The sequence below is a fragment of the Carassius auratus genome, chromosome 29 (genome assembly GCF_003368295.1).
Source record: "Carassius auratus strain Wakin chromosome 29, ASM336829v1, whole genome shotgun sequence".
NCBI classification, from domain to species: Eukaryota; Metazoa; Chordata; class Actinopteri; order Cypriniformes; family Cyprinidae; genus Carassius; species Carassius auratus.
The window spans coordinates 6,342,209-6,358,055 of record NC_039271.1 but is presented as its reverse complement, the minus strand read 5'-3'; the positions used below and the strand labels follow the sequence as shown (position 1 = coordinate 6,358,055).

Genomic DNA, 15,847 nt, shown 5'->3' with positions numbered 1-15,847 from the left:
TGTTGTTGTTGTTGTTGAGCAAACACATTATTTTTAGAGTGGTCATTAAATCCTAAACCCTCTCAAAATACAAAAGATACAATAATGAAACAAAATGTAGTTTTTTTGTGCATTTGTCTTACTTGACGACTGAGGATAAGCAGTGAAACCCCCAAGAGAGGAATAAAGCGTTAAAGCGAAGAAATACTGTCTTACTGTTGCATCAAAAGCAGCTTGTAATGGAATAAAGTTTCTGAACGTAATTATTTAAGACTGGTTAACAAATGGACTAGAGATTGCCATGACACTGACACAGAAAAATATCATCACACATTGAATAATGATAAAACAAGCCCAAATACTCAACGTCATCCTGAAAATAAACCCAGAAACCTGTTTAGTCTTTCAGACAAAAAAAAAAAACAAGTGCAAAGGCATTTATAATAAGTAGACTTTCATTCAAGAGTAAGTATAGTCTAGAGTTTTTCTTCAGGAGTATTATGATGAAATTGTTATTTCTTTCAAGCAACATTCATTGTTTTGTTCTTGGCAGACAGCTGTAATCTCATGTTTTTATGTGGAGTTTTCCTCTTTTCCATTTTTCTACAGCCGTCTGGAGTTATAATGAAGAGTTTATCGCTCCTGGACGAATTCTGAATGAATTCTGCTCCTCCTGTCATTCGGAGAACAATGGTGCTTTAACGCGGCTCATATTTCATGTAGGCCGTGGTGGTGTTTATTTCAGAGGTGTGTGTGGGTCACAGACGCTCTCCGTGGGCTTGTCTCTCAGTTCCAGCTCAAAGCTCTGTGTTTATGGAGCTCGTATGCCATTAATCATTTTTCAGCTAAATAATGGTGTCATGCAATAATCCATCATGCACACAGAGTGCTAGGCATTACAGGATGTAATTACACTTAAGAGTATACGTGTTTGTGTGTGTGTGTGTGTGGGTGTGTGTGTGTGTGTGTGTGTGTGTGTGTGTGTGTGCGTGTGTGTGTGTGCGTGTGTGTGTGTGTGTGTGTGGGTGGGTGGGTGGGTAAGAATATTTCAAAATGGCAGACTGTTTAAAAACTACATTAATAAATACTGTGTTTTTCCCAAATTTGATGACAGTGTGATTGTGGTTTGTGAGCTTGTTCTGCGAGTTTTGTTTTTTTGTTTGTTACTTATAGGCTGTTGCTAGGGTGCTCGGTGTGGTTGCTAGGTGTGTGTTTTTTTTTTACTGTCTGTCTTCTCTACTGTAATCTATTTATCTGTTGTTCTATAATTCTGACAGTCATAAGTTAATAAAATACAGGTTTGGATCGACATTGGGTTGACTGAATGATGCTTTGATTATTAAGCTTTATTTCCCTCTACAAAAAAATCCTGCTTTTTTAAATATTTAAAAAATTCAAGAGACTCCCACAAAGGCGGTAAATTGTGACATAAATGGTTATGATTACCAACAGCTACAGTAATGCTCTCTGTGAGGAAAACAACTCAATAAACAACCAAGAAATGCCTTAATGCTGATGTGTTGAGATTAGAGGATAGAAAATATGGAAGTAAATGGAAAATAACAGAAAAACAAAGGTTTTCACCATGGGTGGTGTGATGTTATTTGATGTAAATGTGACAGAATTGCTGTAATATTGTTAGATAGTAGCGACTGATTGTAGTTTTGGTGAGCCGTTTTTCACTCCCAGTTTGTCCCTGCTTGCACATGTGTAACTTACTCCCACCTCTGGATCACTCTATCCAAACATATTTTACAGTAACATTTACGAGTCACTCCAGATAAACAGGGAACCAAAAGACAAAGAGAAAAGTTACGTTTCGGGGGATACATTTCGTCATACAGTGAGGGGACGAGCAATTTTTGAAGGGGACAATAACACAGTTAAAACTTGTAAGGATATGTATACACAGAGAAAGGTCTTTATACTATAAGTGACGCAGGGAGACCGTGCCACATTAGACAACATCAAGCTGTTGTGGTTGTTGTGGGATTTTCACCTATGTTTAGGATGGATATCTAAAGTCTGATGAAAACATGACGCTTAAAAGTTAATGGTCAGCAGGATGCAGACAGAAATGAGTCTGCTGGACGTCCAGCAGCACTGATGAGTTCTGTGTGCCGTGTTTGTTCTCAGCTGTACAGTAGTATCGTCCACTGTGTGTCGGGTCGGTGTTGTTGATGGTCAGGTTTGGTCCGGTCTGAACTGGATTCAGATGTCTCTCAGTGTCTCTGTACCAGGTGTAGTTCACTGCTGGGTTTGCATCACTGCTGCAGATCAGAGTCACTGGTTTGCCCTCTATCACTGAGCCGGAGGGAAACACTGACAATGATGTGTTTTTTGGGGCATCTGAGGAAAAAAAAAGATATGCAATGTAGAATGTGTGATCTAACAGTTTAACATTTGAAAGGCTGCAGGTTTTAGCCTCTCTATTTTACAAGTTTCAGATGCAGGTAACGTGTTGAAGCATTTGTTCAATCATCTGCAGCAGGCCACAACACTGACAAAACACCACATGTCTGTATTTTACCCATTACTTGTTCACTAACTGTGTGTAGAAGTTAAAGTCTACTGTGCTAAGACAACACAAACACAGTAAGATATAGGATGAGAAAGTGTTGTATATGTTCTTTTCTAAGTTTGTCATGCAGTCGAACAGAGACTGTCTTTCATGCTTGAACCATCTGAACTGAATGTCCTGCAGATTAACAAGTACTCACACTTACTGGACATCTAGTAGTTTACTAAGTACTCACTCTGGACATCTAGAAGATTACCAAGTACTCACACTGGACATCTAGAAGATTACCAAGTACTCGCACTGGACATCTAGAAGATTACCAAGTACTCGCACTGGACATCTAGAAGATTACCAAGTACTCGCACTGGACATCTAGAAGATTACCAAGTACTCGCACTTGACATCTAGAAGATTACCAAGTACTCGCACTTGACATCTAGAAGATTACCAAGTACTCGCACTGGACATCTAGAAGATTACCAAGTACTCGCACTTGACATCTAGAAGATTACCAAGTACTCGCACTTGACATCTAGAAGATTACCAAGTACTCGCACTTGACATCTAGAAGATTACCAAGTACTCGCACTTGACATCTAGAAGATTACCAAGTACTCACACTTGACATCTAGAAGATTACCAAGTACTCGCACTTGACATCTAGAAGATTACCAAGTACTCGCACTTGACATCTAGAAGATTATCAAGTACTCGCACTGGACATCTAGAAGATTACCAAGTACTCGCACTGGACATCTAGAAGATTACCAAGTACTCGCACTTGACATCTAGAAGATTACTAAGTACTCGCACTCGACATCTAGAAGATTACCAAGTACTCGCACTGGACATCTAAAAGATTACCAAGTACTCGCACTGGACATCTAGAAGATTACCAAGTACTCGCACTGGACATCTAGAAGATTACCAAGTACTCGCACTGGACATCTAGAAGATTACCAGGTACTTGCAATAAACTCCTGGTAAATAACCAAGTATTTGCACTGGATTTAAAAGTGATAACCCACAACTCACACTGGACACAGTACTTGCACTGGACATCTAGTAGATTGTCAAATTCTTGCAATAGATGACCAGTTGATTACAATTACTCATGCTAGATTCTCAGCAGATTACCAAGAACACACACTGAATGTTCAAAAGTTTTAGAGGTACTCTCACTGGATGTCACAGTATTTAGTGTTATGACTATTTTTCAGATTTTCTTTTAGATTACAGTAAAGACATAAACTGTAAAATAACACAAATTAATGTGTGGAAAATATATATTACCAATTATTTAAAGGGGTCATATGATGTGATTAAATTTTTTTCTTTCTCTTTGCAGTACTACAAGCTTTTGGTACATAAAAAAAAATCAGTAAAGTTGCAAAGACTAAAGTCTCCAAAGGGATATTCATTCTAACAGTTAATAGTCAACCAATCCTACCTAAAACTACCTATTCTAACATGGCCCCACATGTCTACGTCAAGATGTGGGAAGATTTTCATAACGCTGCACAACTGTTCACACAAAGAAAGAAGGCGTTACTTTTATTCTTGCAGTTGCTGTTTGGCCAATCACAATGCACTGGATAGCTGGCCAATCACAGCACACCTTGCTTTTCAGACCGATGTGCTTTGTAAAAATTTACGCATTTCAGAAAGGCGGGCATAGACTTGTAACACTCACACTGGACGTCCAGCAGCACTGATGAGTTCTGTGTGCCGTGTTTGTTCTCAGCTGTACAGTAGTATCGTCCGCTGTGTGTCGGGTCGGTGTTGTTGATGGTCAGGTTTGGTCCGGTCTGAACTGGATTCAGAGGTCTCTCAGTGTCTCTGTACCAGGTGTAGTTCACTGCTGGGTTTGCATCACTGCTGCAGATCAGAGTCACTGAACGACCCTCCAGAACTAAACCAGCTGGATTTATCCTCACAGATGGGTTTTTAGGAGCATCTAGTTGAGGAGAAAATCAGGTGATTACTTTACGATTTACAGCACTAATTATAGATGATCATTCAGCACTGACTGATATAATTCCTGTCTTACACTGAACGTGTAGCAGACGAGACTCTTGTGTTGTGATCTGCTTCTGTAGCTGATGTGTTGCAGTGCAGGTGAAAGTGACTCTGTGATGACGGTGAGAAACAGTGAAGTTCAGATCAGAGATGAGCTCAGTTTGGCTCTGATACTGTCGTCCTGTGACGCTCTCGATGAGAGACGAGCTCCATGTGAGAGATGATGGACGAGACGGACAGAAGATCTTAGTAGAGCAGCGCAGACTCACTGAACTTCCCTCAATCACCTCCTCCTGATCTGGAAAGAAGCTCAGTGTAGGTTTGGGGGGAGATCCTGAAAAACAGACAGAGACGCAGTCAAATATTACAAGATCTTATGGGTCATTATATCCGAAACTTAAGGTATATATTGTACAGAAGTAGATTTCTAGATTCTAGATTTAGATGTCCAGTCACACTATAGAAGCAGCATGAACAATATGACACTCACCTAAGACGACAATTTCAACTTCAGAGTATGTAGGTCCTGTGTAGCTATGTTTCAATATTCCATTGGCTTCAAGTCTGAAGTAATATGACCCATTATGACTCTGATCAACATTTTCGAAGCGTGTGGTGCAGTTTTTCTGTGTAGCAGTGCCAAATATTTCTCCTTTTAACAGTCCAGTGTTGGGGCTGCTGGAGTCAAACACAGCTCTACTTCTTCCGACTTTAAACCATTTTCTCTTTGCACTGTCAGTGAGATCTTTTTCATATCTTTGTTCGATATCAAATGTGCAGGGGATGAAAACACAGGATCCTTTCACAGCTTCTACTCTCTTCGACAGATTCATATTAAAGCCACAAAAAACACCTAAAACATAGACAAACAGATCGAAGAAAGTAAACGATCAGAGAATACAAACAGAACACACTTCTGCAGAACTTATTACTCTTTAATCTCAAGCGCACGTGAAAATGCTTTCATAATAATAATTCATCTTGTTAAATAGAATAGAGGAATAGTCTAAGATTGAGACCTTGTATCAGAGATCCAGTAAGGAGGAACGTCACCAATGTTTCCATCATTTACATTCACCTTACAGCAGAATAACAAACAAATATAAACACACAATTAGACCTATATTATAATACAGAATTGACAATAAAGCAAGCAAGTTTACGGTTTTATGTGTAAATGAATTACCGGAGAAGAGATTTGAAGACGACAGAAATCCTCTCAGATCTCAAGCTATAAATGTTTTACACTGGACGGAGGGAGAGATGTGTCTGAAAATAACAACTACTGTTTTTTCTTTCCCCACTTCCCCTTTAGTCAGAACTCAGTAACAGCAGCCTGACCAATACATAAGTGGTCTCTCTTTCCCATCGCGTGTGCACACTTGCACACTTCTGTTACTTCTCTTATTTTAAATGCAAGTATAGCTGAAATCACAGCACAGCTATTGTCTTTATCTTGTGTATCAAATATATCAATGAAAACAGTTTTTACAATTTAGCTGCATCAGAATACACTATGTGGCACAGCACAGAGAGGCAAACAAATGTAATAATAAATTTACACTTTGCATGTTCAGAAGAAGTGAGCTGCCCAGTCTTGTGAAAATGCAAACAGGTTTGTGTAAGTAAATTGTTCAGTATAAAGAAAGATAAGTAATACGAACCTAATATTTCTATGTTTTTATCATGTGTTTAAAAGTTCTTTGAAAAACATCTATGACCTATGAAACACGTTCATGCTCTGATTACTATTGGTTTCACTAATAATAAACATATATTACATAAAGCATCATTATCTGTCCATGCCCATGTTGATTAGATTAAAATCTTGAAGGCCCAGTTTCACAAACGGGGCTTAGCTTAAACCAGGACTAGGCCTTCGTTTAATTAAGATATTTAAGCAACTTCACAAAATTGCCTTAGAAGAAAATGTAACAGATGTGCATCTTGACACAGAAATATTGACACTGACATATTTTAAGATATGTCAGAGCAAGATATTTTCAGTTGAGACAACTGAAACATGTATTTTAGTCTGGGACTAAGCTTAAGTCTCGTCTGTGAAATCTTGGGGGAAAGTATTAATTTAAGGTACAATTATAACAAATAAAAATGTGCGATTAAATTCATGCAATAAATCGCAATCATATATTTTAATTGATTGACAGCCCTAAGTTAAAATGACTAAAATAAAATGTAGGATTAACTCATCAGTGGACTTTCCTCGTCAATATAGGCTATATTTTTTCACACTTTTCTCATTCCCACTTATTCACGTTTTTACTTGAATGAACCTCTGAAGGTAACCTTTGTCTTCAGAAAAGTTAGCATTTTCATTTTACCTGATAAAGTATTGTTTATTAGCTGAGCTTCTTTGTTTACAGCCGTTACCATGGAAACCACTATATTTCTGACATACCAAAAGCACCTCCTACTGGAAGAGAATGAATGTGCATTTTCAGTAATCCAGTCTGCAGTTTTTGTTCGGACCAATACGAAAATTCACCCACATAAATCAGTTTTAAATAATATAATAATTTAAACATTTAAAATGTTATAATTTTTTTTTCTTTTGTTAAAATTTGTAAATCCTAAATTCGTAAATCAATCGCTATTTCGTGGTCTACAACACAAAATAATAAAAGTGTCTGCTAAATGAATAAATGGAAATGTATCCAAGACCAAAAAGGTATATTTAATATGCATTTCATATTTAACCTGATCAAACATTAAATTGATTGAATTATAGCATTAATTGAATATAGTTTTTATATATAGGTTATATTTACACACTCACTGGAGTTTCCTAAAGAGCGAGTGTCCGTCTGCATTAATAATTCCGCATGAGGTAGAAGAACACTGAGAACAATAGAGAGAGAGATAGCGGCTGAATGTGTGTAAATGACTTGTTCTGTTTGTATTTGTGTAATTGCTGTGCTGGTTAGTTAATTTGAGAGGAGTTTGAACACTCATTATACTAGAGCCTGCTGCTTAAGCTTAATAAGAATCAACTCATGCAGTGATGTTCATGTTTTAATTAGAAGACAAGTGTGTGTGTGTGTGTGTGTGTGTGTGTGTGTGCACAGCCTTTACACAAACTTCTATACTCTGATCTATTTATCTGTTGTTCCATAGTTCTGACAGTCATAGGTCTATTAGATCTGTTGAAAAGAGCAGCATAAATTTTCGTCTTTTGTGTTTCGGAGAAGAAAATAAAGGTTTGGTGAGTAAATGATGCTTTTATTATTAAGCTTAATTTCCCTCTCCAAAAAAACACCTGCTTTTTTGCTTCCCACAAATGTCTAAAATAAATATTTAAAAAATTCCAGATACTCCCACAAAAAGGCAGTAAAATGTGAAATTACCAACAGCTAACACTGTCAGTGAGGAAAAAAAACACCTCGATAAACAACCAAGAAATGCCTTAATGCTGATGTTAAAATTTGAAATGTAGAAAATATGGAAGTCAATGGAAAATGAAAATAAAGCCAAGGTTTTCACCATGGGTGGTGTGATGTTATTTGCCATAAATTTGACAGAATTACTATTATATTGTGAGATAATAGTGACTGATTGTAGTTTTGGTGGGCCTGTTTGAGAGTTGTTTTTCACTCCCAGTTCGTCCCTGCTTGCACATGTGTAACTTACACCCACCTCTGGATCACTCTATCCAAACATATTTGACAGTAACATTTAAGAGTCACTCCAGATAAACAGTGAACCAAAAGACAAAGAGAAAAGTAAAGTTAAGTATATTGGGGGGACAATAATTATAAGAAATTTCAAAAGTCTAATGAATACATAACGTTTAAAAGTTAATGGTCAGCAGGATGCAGACAGAAATGAGTCTGCTGGACGTCCAGCAGCACTGATGAGTTCTGTGTGCCGTGTTTGTTCTCAGCTGTACAGTAGTATCGTCCGCTGTGTGTCAGGTTGGTGTTGTTGATGGTCAGGTTTGGTCCGGTCTGAACTGGATTCAGATGTCTCTCAGTGTCTCTGTACCAGATGTAGTTCACTGCTGGGTTTGCATCACTGCTGCAGATCAGAGTCACTGAATGACCCTCCATCACTGAGCCGGAGGGAAACACTGACAATGATGTGTTTTTTGGGGCATCTGAGAAAAAAAAAAAAAAAGATATGCAATGTAGAATGTGTGATCTAACAGTTTAACATTTGAAAGGCTGCAGGTTTAAAGCTCTCTTATTACAAGTTTAAGATGCAGGAAACGTGTTGAAACATCGACAGCAGGTCACAACACCACTTGTCTGTATTTTACCCGTTACTTATTTACTTCACACTAACTGTGTGCAGACGTTTAAGCCTACTGTGCTAAAACAGTACAAACAAAGTAAGATATAGGATGAGAAAGTGTTGTATATGCTCTTGTCTAAGTTTGTCATGCAGTCGGACAGAGACTGTCTTCCATGCTTGGACCATCTGAACTGAATGTCCTGCAGATTAACAAGTACTCACACTTACTGGACATCTAGTAGTTTACTAAGTACTCACTCTGGACATCTAGAAGTTTACCAATTACTCACTCTGGACATCTAGAAGATTACCAAGTACTCACTCTGGACATCTAGAAGATTACCAATTACTCACTCTGGACATCTAGAAGATTATCAAGTACCCACACTGAACATCTAGAAGATTATCAAGTACTAACTCTGGACATCTAGAAGATTATTAAGTACTTGGACTAGACTCCTGGTAAAATAACAACTATTTGCACTGGATGTACAAAAGGATAACCCAGTACTCACACTGGACACAGTACTTACACCAGACATCTTGTAGATTGCCAAGTACTTGCAGTAGAGACCCAGAAGATTACAATTACTCATGCTAGATTCTCAGCAGATTACCAAGTACACACACTGGATGTTTACCAGATTATTTGCACTAGAAAACTAGAAGATTACCAAGTACTCACACTTGACATCAAGAAGATTACCAAGTACTCGCACTGGACATCTGGAAGATTACCAAGTACATGCACTGAATGTTCAGCAGATTACTTGCAGAAGATTACCAAGTACTCACATTGGACATCTATAAGAGTACCAAGTACTCACACTTGACATCTAGAAGATTACCAAGTACTTACATTGGGCATCTGGCAGATTACCAAGTACTCACACTTGACATCTAGAAGATTACCAAGTACTTACATTGGGCATCTGGAAGATAACCAAGTACATGCACTGGATGTTCAGCAGATTACTTGCACTGGACGTCTAGAAGATTACCAAGTACTCACATATAGACATCTGGAAGATTACCAAGTACTCACATTGGACATCTAGAAGATTACCAAGTACTAACATTGGACATCTAGAAGATTACCAAGTAAATGCACTGGATGTTAAGCAGATTACTTGCACTGGACGTCTAGACGATTACCAAGTACTCACATTGGACATCTTTAAGATTACCAAGTAAATGCACTGGATGTTCAGCAGATTACTTGCACTGGACATCTAGACGATTACCAAGTACTCACATTGGACATCTTTAAGATTACCAAGTAAATGCACTGGATGTTCAGCAGATTACTTGCACTGGACATCTAGAAGATTACCAAGTACTCACACTTGACATCTAGAAGATTACCAAGTACTTACATTGGGCATCTGGCAGATTACCAAGTACTCACACTTGACATCTAGAAGATTACCAAGTACTTACATTGGGCATCTGGAAGATAACCAAGTACATGCACTGGATGTTCAGCAGATTACTTGCACTGGACGTCTAGAAGATTACCAAGTACTCACATATAGACATCTGGAAGATTACCAAGTACTCACATTGGACATCTAGAAGATTACCAAGTACTAACATTGGACATCTAGAAGATTACCAAGTAAATGCACTGGATGTTAAGCAGATTACTTGCACTGGACGTCTAGACGATTACCAAGTACTCACATTGGACATCTTTAAGATTACCAAGTAAATGCACTGGATGTTCAGCAGATTACTTGCACTGGACATCTAGACGATTACCAAGTACTCACATTGGACATCTTTAAGATTACCAAGTAAATGCACTGGATGTTCAGCAGATTACTTGCACTGGACATCTAGAAGATTACCAAGTACTCACACTTGACATCTAGAAGATTACCAAGTACTTACATTGGACATCTGGAAGATTACCAAGTACATGCACTGAATGTTCAGCAGATTATTTGCAGAAGATTACAAAGTACTCACATTGGACATCTATAAGATTACGAAGTACTCACACTTGACATCTAGAAGATTACCAAGTACTCACATTGTACATCTAGAAGATTACCAAGTTCTCACACTTGACATCTAGAAGATTACCAAGTACATGCACTGGATGTTCAGCAGATTACTTGCACTGGACGTCTAGAAGATTACCAAGTACTCACATATAGACATCTGGAAGATTACCAAGTACTCACATTGGACATCTAGAAGATTACCAAGTACTAACATTGGACATCTAGAAGATTACCAAGTACATGCACTGGATGTTCAGCAGATTACTAGCACTCGACATCTAGAAGATTACCAAGTACTCACATTGGACATCTGGAAGATTACCAAGTACTCACATTGGACATCTAGAAGATTACCAAGTAGCCTACATGCACTGGATGTTCAGCAGATTACTTGCACTCGACATCTAGAAGATTACCAAGTACTAACATTGGACATCTAGAAGATTACCAAGTAGCCTACATGCACTGGATGTTCAGCAGATTACTTGCACTGGACATCTAGAAGATTACCAAGTACTCACACTTGACATCTAGAACTTCCAGATGTCAAGTGTGAGTACTTGGTAATCTTCGAGATGTCCAGTGTGAGTACTTGGTAATCTTCTAGATGTCCAGTGTGAGTATTTGGTAATCTTCTACACACAAACAGGAAGATCCAAGTGCAGTGTTTTATTTGGGAAATCCAAAAATTACAATCCAGTAAGCAAAGGTCACAATCCAGGTAAGCAGTCAGAACAAGAAACATAAAAGTCCACAAGGAAACACGAAACACCAGTGAACACGAAAAAGCCGGGTAACATTAAACAAGGATTCCATGAATTAGATAGAGACAGGCTGGTTTAAGGACAGGTGCAAACGATGAAAGTGGAGACAGCTGAGTGCAATAAACAGGTGTGCAATTAACTGTGATGAATGGAACAAAGGCTTGTGGGAAATGTAGTGCCTGCAGTGGGGTGACTATGGGGAAGGGAGACCACTAGTGGACACCCAGGGAAACACCAACCAGACACTGTGACATTACCCCCTCCTCTAAGGAGCAGCTACCAGATGCTCCACCGAACACAAGAACAATCCAAGGAACACAGAGACCAGGAGGGAGGTGGACTGGTGGAGGATAAAGGGGGGGGGGGGCAGGGCCATAAAGGGAAACAGAGACTGGAAGTGAAAAAACAACAACAACAAGGAGACCAGGAGGGAGGTGGACCAGCAGAGGACCAGGGGGAGGGATGAAGGGCCAGGTCCATAGAGTGAAACTGAGAAAAAAAAAAACAACAACAACAACAAAACAAAGAGGCCAGGAGGGAACGGAAAGTTCAGGGGCCCAGGGCAGAGCCGACAGGGCAGGAATTCAGGGTGGAGCAGGTGGAACTGGAGCCCACTGGGATGTCGCAGATTGGACTGACGCCCAACAGGTCGGTGCAGAGAACCACCACCGCTTTGTGGTTGAGACAGAGGCCCACCAAGGCGGCGCAGAGGGCCACCACAGCCGAGCAGACAAGACAGATACCCACCAGGGCGGCATAGAGGAGCAACAATAATGTAAGAACACGATTCCAATAAATTGGGACACTGTACAAATTGTGCTAAAAAAAAGAAATAGAATAATTTACATTTAACATTTAATCATTTAGCAGACGCTTTTATCCAAAATGACTTACAAATTAGAACAATAGAAGCAATCAGACAACAAGAGAACAACAACAGTATACAAGTGCCATGACAAGTCTCAGTTAGTCTAGTACAGAACACGTAACTAGGTTGTTGTTGTTTTTTTAAGAATATGATAGACAAGAAAAGAAAAGGTAAGTGCTAGCATTAATTGGTTAAATGCTGGCGAAAAAGATGAGTCTTTAGATGTTTTTTGAAAATGAGTAAAGACTCAGCTGTTCAAATTAAGATTTGGAGGTCATTCCACCAGTTGGGCACAGTCCAACAAAAGGTCAGTGAAAGTGATTTTGAACCTCTTTGGGATGGCACCACAAGGCGTCGTTCACTTGCAGAGCGCAAACTTCTGGAGGGCAGATAAAATTGAACTAGTGAGTTTAGATATGTTGGTGCCATGCCAGTGGTCGTCTTGTAGGAAAGAATCAGTACCTTGAATTTGATGCGAGCAGCTACTGGTAGCCGTGTAACCTGATGAGTAGAGTTTTTTTTGGCTCATTGAAGACAACCCTCGCTGCTGCATTCTGGATCAGTTGAAGAGGCTTGACAGTACATGCAGGAAGAGCCAGGAGAGCATTACAATAGTCTAGTCTGGAGAGAACAAGAGCTTGGACAAGAAGTTGGGTGGATTGCTCTGGCGGGAATGGTCTAATCTTCCTAATGTTGCATAAGGCAAATCTGTAGGACCGGGTTGTTGTAGCAATATGGTCTGTGAAGCTTAACTGATGATCCATCACAACTTCTAGGTTTCTGGGTGTCCTGAAGGAGTTATGGTTGTAACCCAGCTGTAGAGAGAAGTTGTGATGAAACGATGGGTTATCTGGAACCACCAGCAGTTTTGTCTTTTTTGTCAGCAAGGTTGAGCTGAAGGTGATGGTCATTCATCCAGCTAAAAATGTCACTCAGACAGGCTGAAATGCGAGCAGCTACCGTCGGGTCATCTGGTTGGAATGAGAAGTAGAGTTGAGTGTCATCAGCGTAGCAGTGATAAGAAAAGTCATGCTTCTGAATGACAGATCCTAATGACGTCATGTAGATAGAGAAGAGAAGCGGTCCAGGTACTGAGCCTTGAGGAACCCCAGTAGCAAGTCGTTGTGACTTAGAAACTTCACCCCTCCAAGACACCCTGAAGGATCTATCAGAGAGGTAGGACTTAAACCACAGGAGTATGGTTCCAGAGATGCCCATCTTTCTGAGGGTGGACAGGAGAAATGATCCAGAGTGAAGAGCAAAGTGGAAAACTGTTCTGTGGTCAGGCGATTCAAAATTTTGTACAGTGTACCAACTTTTTTGGAATCGGGTTTGCACATTATAACTTTTTTTTTTTTTTTGCATAAACTCATTGCATTACACCAAATAATGTTATTTTTAGCAATGTCATATGACCCCTTTAAGACTTGTAACACTCACACTGGACGTCCAGCAGCACTGATGAGTTCTGTGTGCCGTGTTTGTTCTCAGCTGTACAGTAGTATCGTCCGCTGTGTGTTGGGTCGGGGTTGTTGATGGTCAGGTTTGGTCCGGTCTGAACTGGATTCAGAGGTCTCTCAGTGTCTCTGTACCAGGTGTAGTTCACTGCTGGTGGGTTTGCATCACTGTTGCAGATCAGAGTCACTGAACGACCCTCCAGAACTAAACCAGCTGGATTTATCCTCACAGATGTGTTTTTAGGAGCATCTAGTTAAGGAGAAAATCAGGTGATTACTTTACGATTTACAGCACTAATTATAGATGATCATTCAGCACAGATTGATATAATTCCTGTCTTACACTGAACGTGTAGCAGACGAGACTCTTGTGTTGTGTTCTGCTGCTGTATCTGGTGTGTTGCAGTGCAGGTGAAATTGACCCTGTGATGACGGTGAGAAACAGTGAAGTTCAGATCAGAGATAAGCTCAATTTGGCTCTGATACGGTCGTCCTGTGACGCTCTTGATGAGAGACGAGCTCCATGTGAGAGATGGTGGATGAGACGGACAGAAGATCTTAGTAGAGCAGCGCAGACTCACTGAACTTCCCTCAATCACCTTCTCCTGATCTGGAAAGAAGCTCAGTGTAGGTTTGGGTGGAGATCCTGAAAAACAGACAGAGACGCAGTCAAATATTACAAGATCTTATGTGTCATTATATCCAAAATTGAGGTATATATTGTACTGTAGTAGGTTTATTTTTATGTCCAGTCACACTATAGAAGCAGCATGAACAATATGACACTCACCTAAGACGACAATTTCAACTTCAGAGTATGTAGGTCCTGTGTAGCTATGTTTCAGTATTCCATTGGCTTCAAGTCTGAAGTAATATGACCCATTATGACTCTGATCAACATTATCGAAGCGTGTGGTGCAGTTTTTCTGTGTAGCATTGCCAAATATTTCTCCTTTTAACAGTCCAGTGTTGGGGCTGCTGGAGTCAAACACTATAACGGGAGGGTTTCCGTCTTTATACCATTTTCTCTTTGCACTGTCAGTGAGGTCAGCTTCATATTGTTGATCAATGTCAAATGTGCAGGGGATGAAAACACAGGATCCTTTCAGAGCTTCTACTTTATTTGGCAGATTGGTATTAAAGCCACACAAAACACCTAAAACAAAAACAAACAGATATAAGGAAGTAATCACAGAAAATTCAAGCAGAACACACTTCTGCAGAACTTATTGCTCTTCGATCTCATGAAGGTCACTTAAAAGTGCTTTCATAATAATAATTAATCTTGTTAAATAGAGGAATAATCTAAGAATGAGACCTTGTATCAGAGATCCAGTGACGAGGAACGTCACCAATGTTTCCATCATTTACATTCACCTTACAGCAAAATAATAAACAAATAAAAACACACATTTAGGCTTACATTATAATACAGAATTGACAATAAAGCAAAACTGAAAACTACAGAAGGTTTATGGTTTTGTGTGTAAATAATTACCAGGGAAGAAGACAGAAATCCTCTTAGAGCTCAGTCTCTAAATGCTTTTACACTGGACCGAGGGAGAGATGTGTGTGAAAATAACCACTGCTGGGTTTTTCACTTCTCCTTTAGTCAGAACTCATTAATAACAGCCTGACCAAGAAATAAAAATGACCCTTATTATCATTCAGTACTTTTTGATATAGTTGCATGAGATGATTTACTGTTATGAGATGCTGTGTTCAACTTCAACATAGAAACATTTCATTTTAGTAAACTTTAGATGGTCAGAAACATCACATTTGAAACACAGTCCTAAGACAGGAAATATAGTGCAGTGTGGCTTTCACACGTGAAGTGAATGTGTCTGTGTCTGTGTCAACACTACGAGCTGCTCGCTTGGTTATAATGCTATAGCTTCTCCTTCAGTATGAGCTGATTAACTAGTTGATCAATAAAATCAAAAACAATACCATATTCTCTGGTTATTTTGGTGAGT

At 39.3% G+C, this 15,847-nt stretch overlaps 2 protein-coding genes across 2 annotated transcripts; both read right to left on the bottom strand.

Annotated features, from left to right (window-relative positions):
• Positions 1-1,305: 1,305 nt before the first annotated feature.
• Positions 1,306-5,802, bottom strand: LOC113048599 (B-cell receptor CD22-like). The gene is made up of 6 exons (XM_026210471.1): positions 5,706-5,802; positions 5,539-5,597; positions 5,010-5,372; positions 4,551-4,853; positions 4,194-4,457; positions 1,306-2,328 (listed from the first exon to the last, which is right to left on the bottom strand). Exons 2-6 carry the CDS (start codon positions 5,585-5,587, stop codon positions 2,030-2,032), a joined length of 1,278 nt encoding a protein of 425 aa, XP_026066256.1. The 5' UTR covers positions 5,588-5,597; positions 5,706-5,802; the 3' UTR covers positions 1,306-2,029.
• A 1,883-nt stretch (positions 5,803-7,685) lies between these two features.
• On the bottom strand, positions 7,686-15,546 carry LOC113048522 (B-cell receptor CD22-like). The gene is made up of 6 exons (XM_026210386.1): positions 15,367-15,546; positions 15,187-15,245; positions 14,659-15,024; positions 14,212-14,514; positions 13,852-14,118; positions 7,686-8,633 (listed from the first exon to the last, which is right to left on the bottom strand). Exons 2-6 carry the CDS (start codon positions 15,233-15,235, stop codon positions 8,335-8,337), a joined length of 1,284 nt encoding a protein of 427 aa, XP_026066171.1. The 5' UTR covers positions 15,236-15,245; positions 15,367-15,546; the 3' UTR covers positions 7,686-8,334.
• Positions 15,547-15,847: the final 301 nt, after the last annotated feature.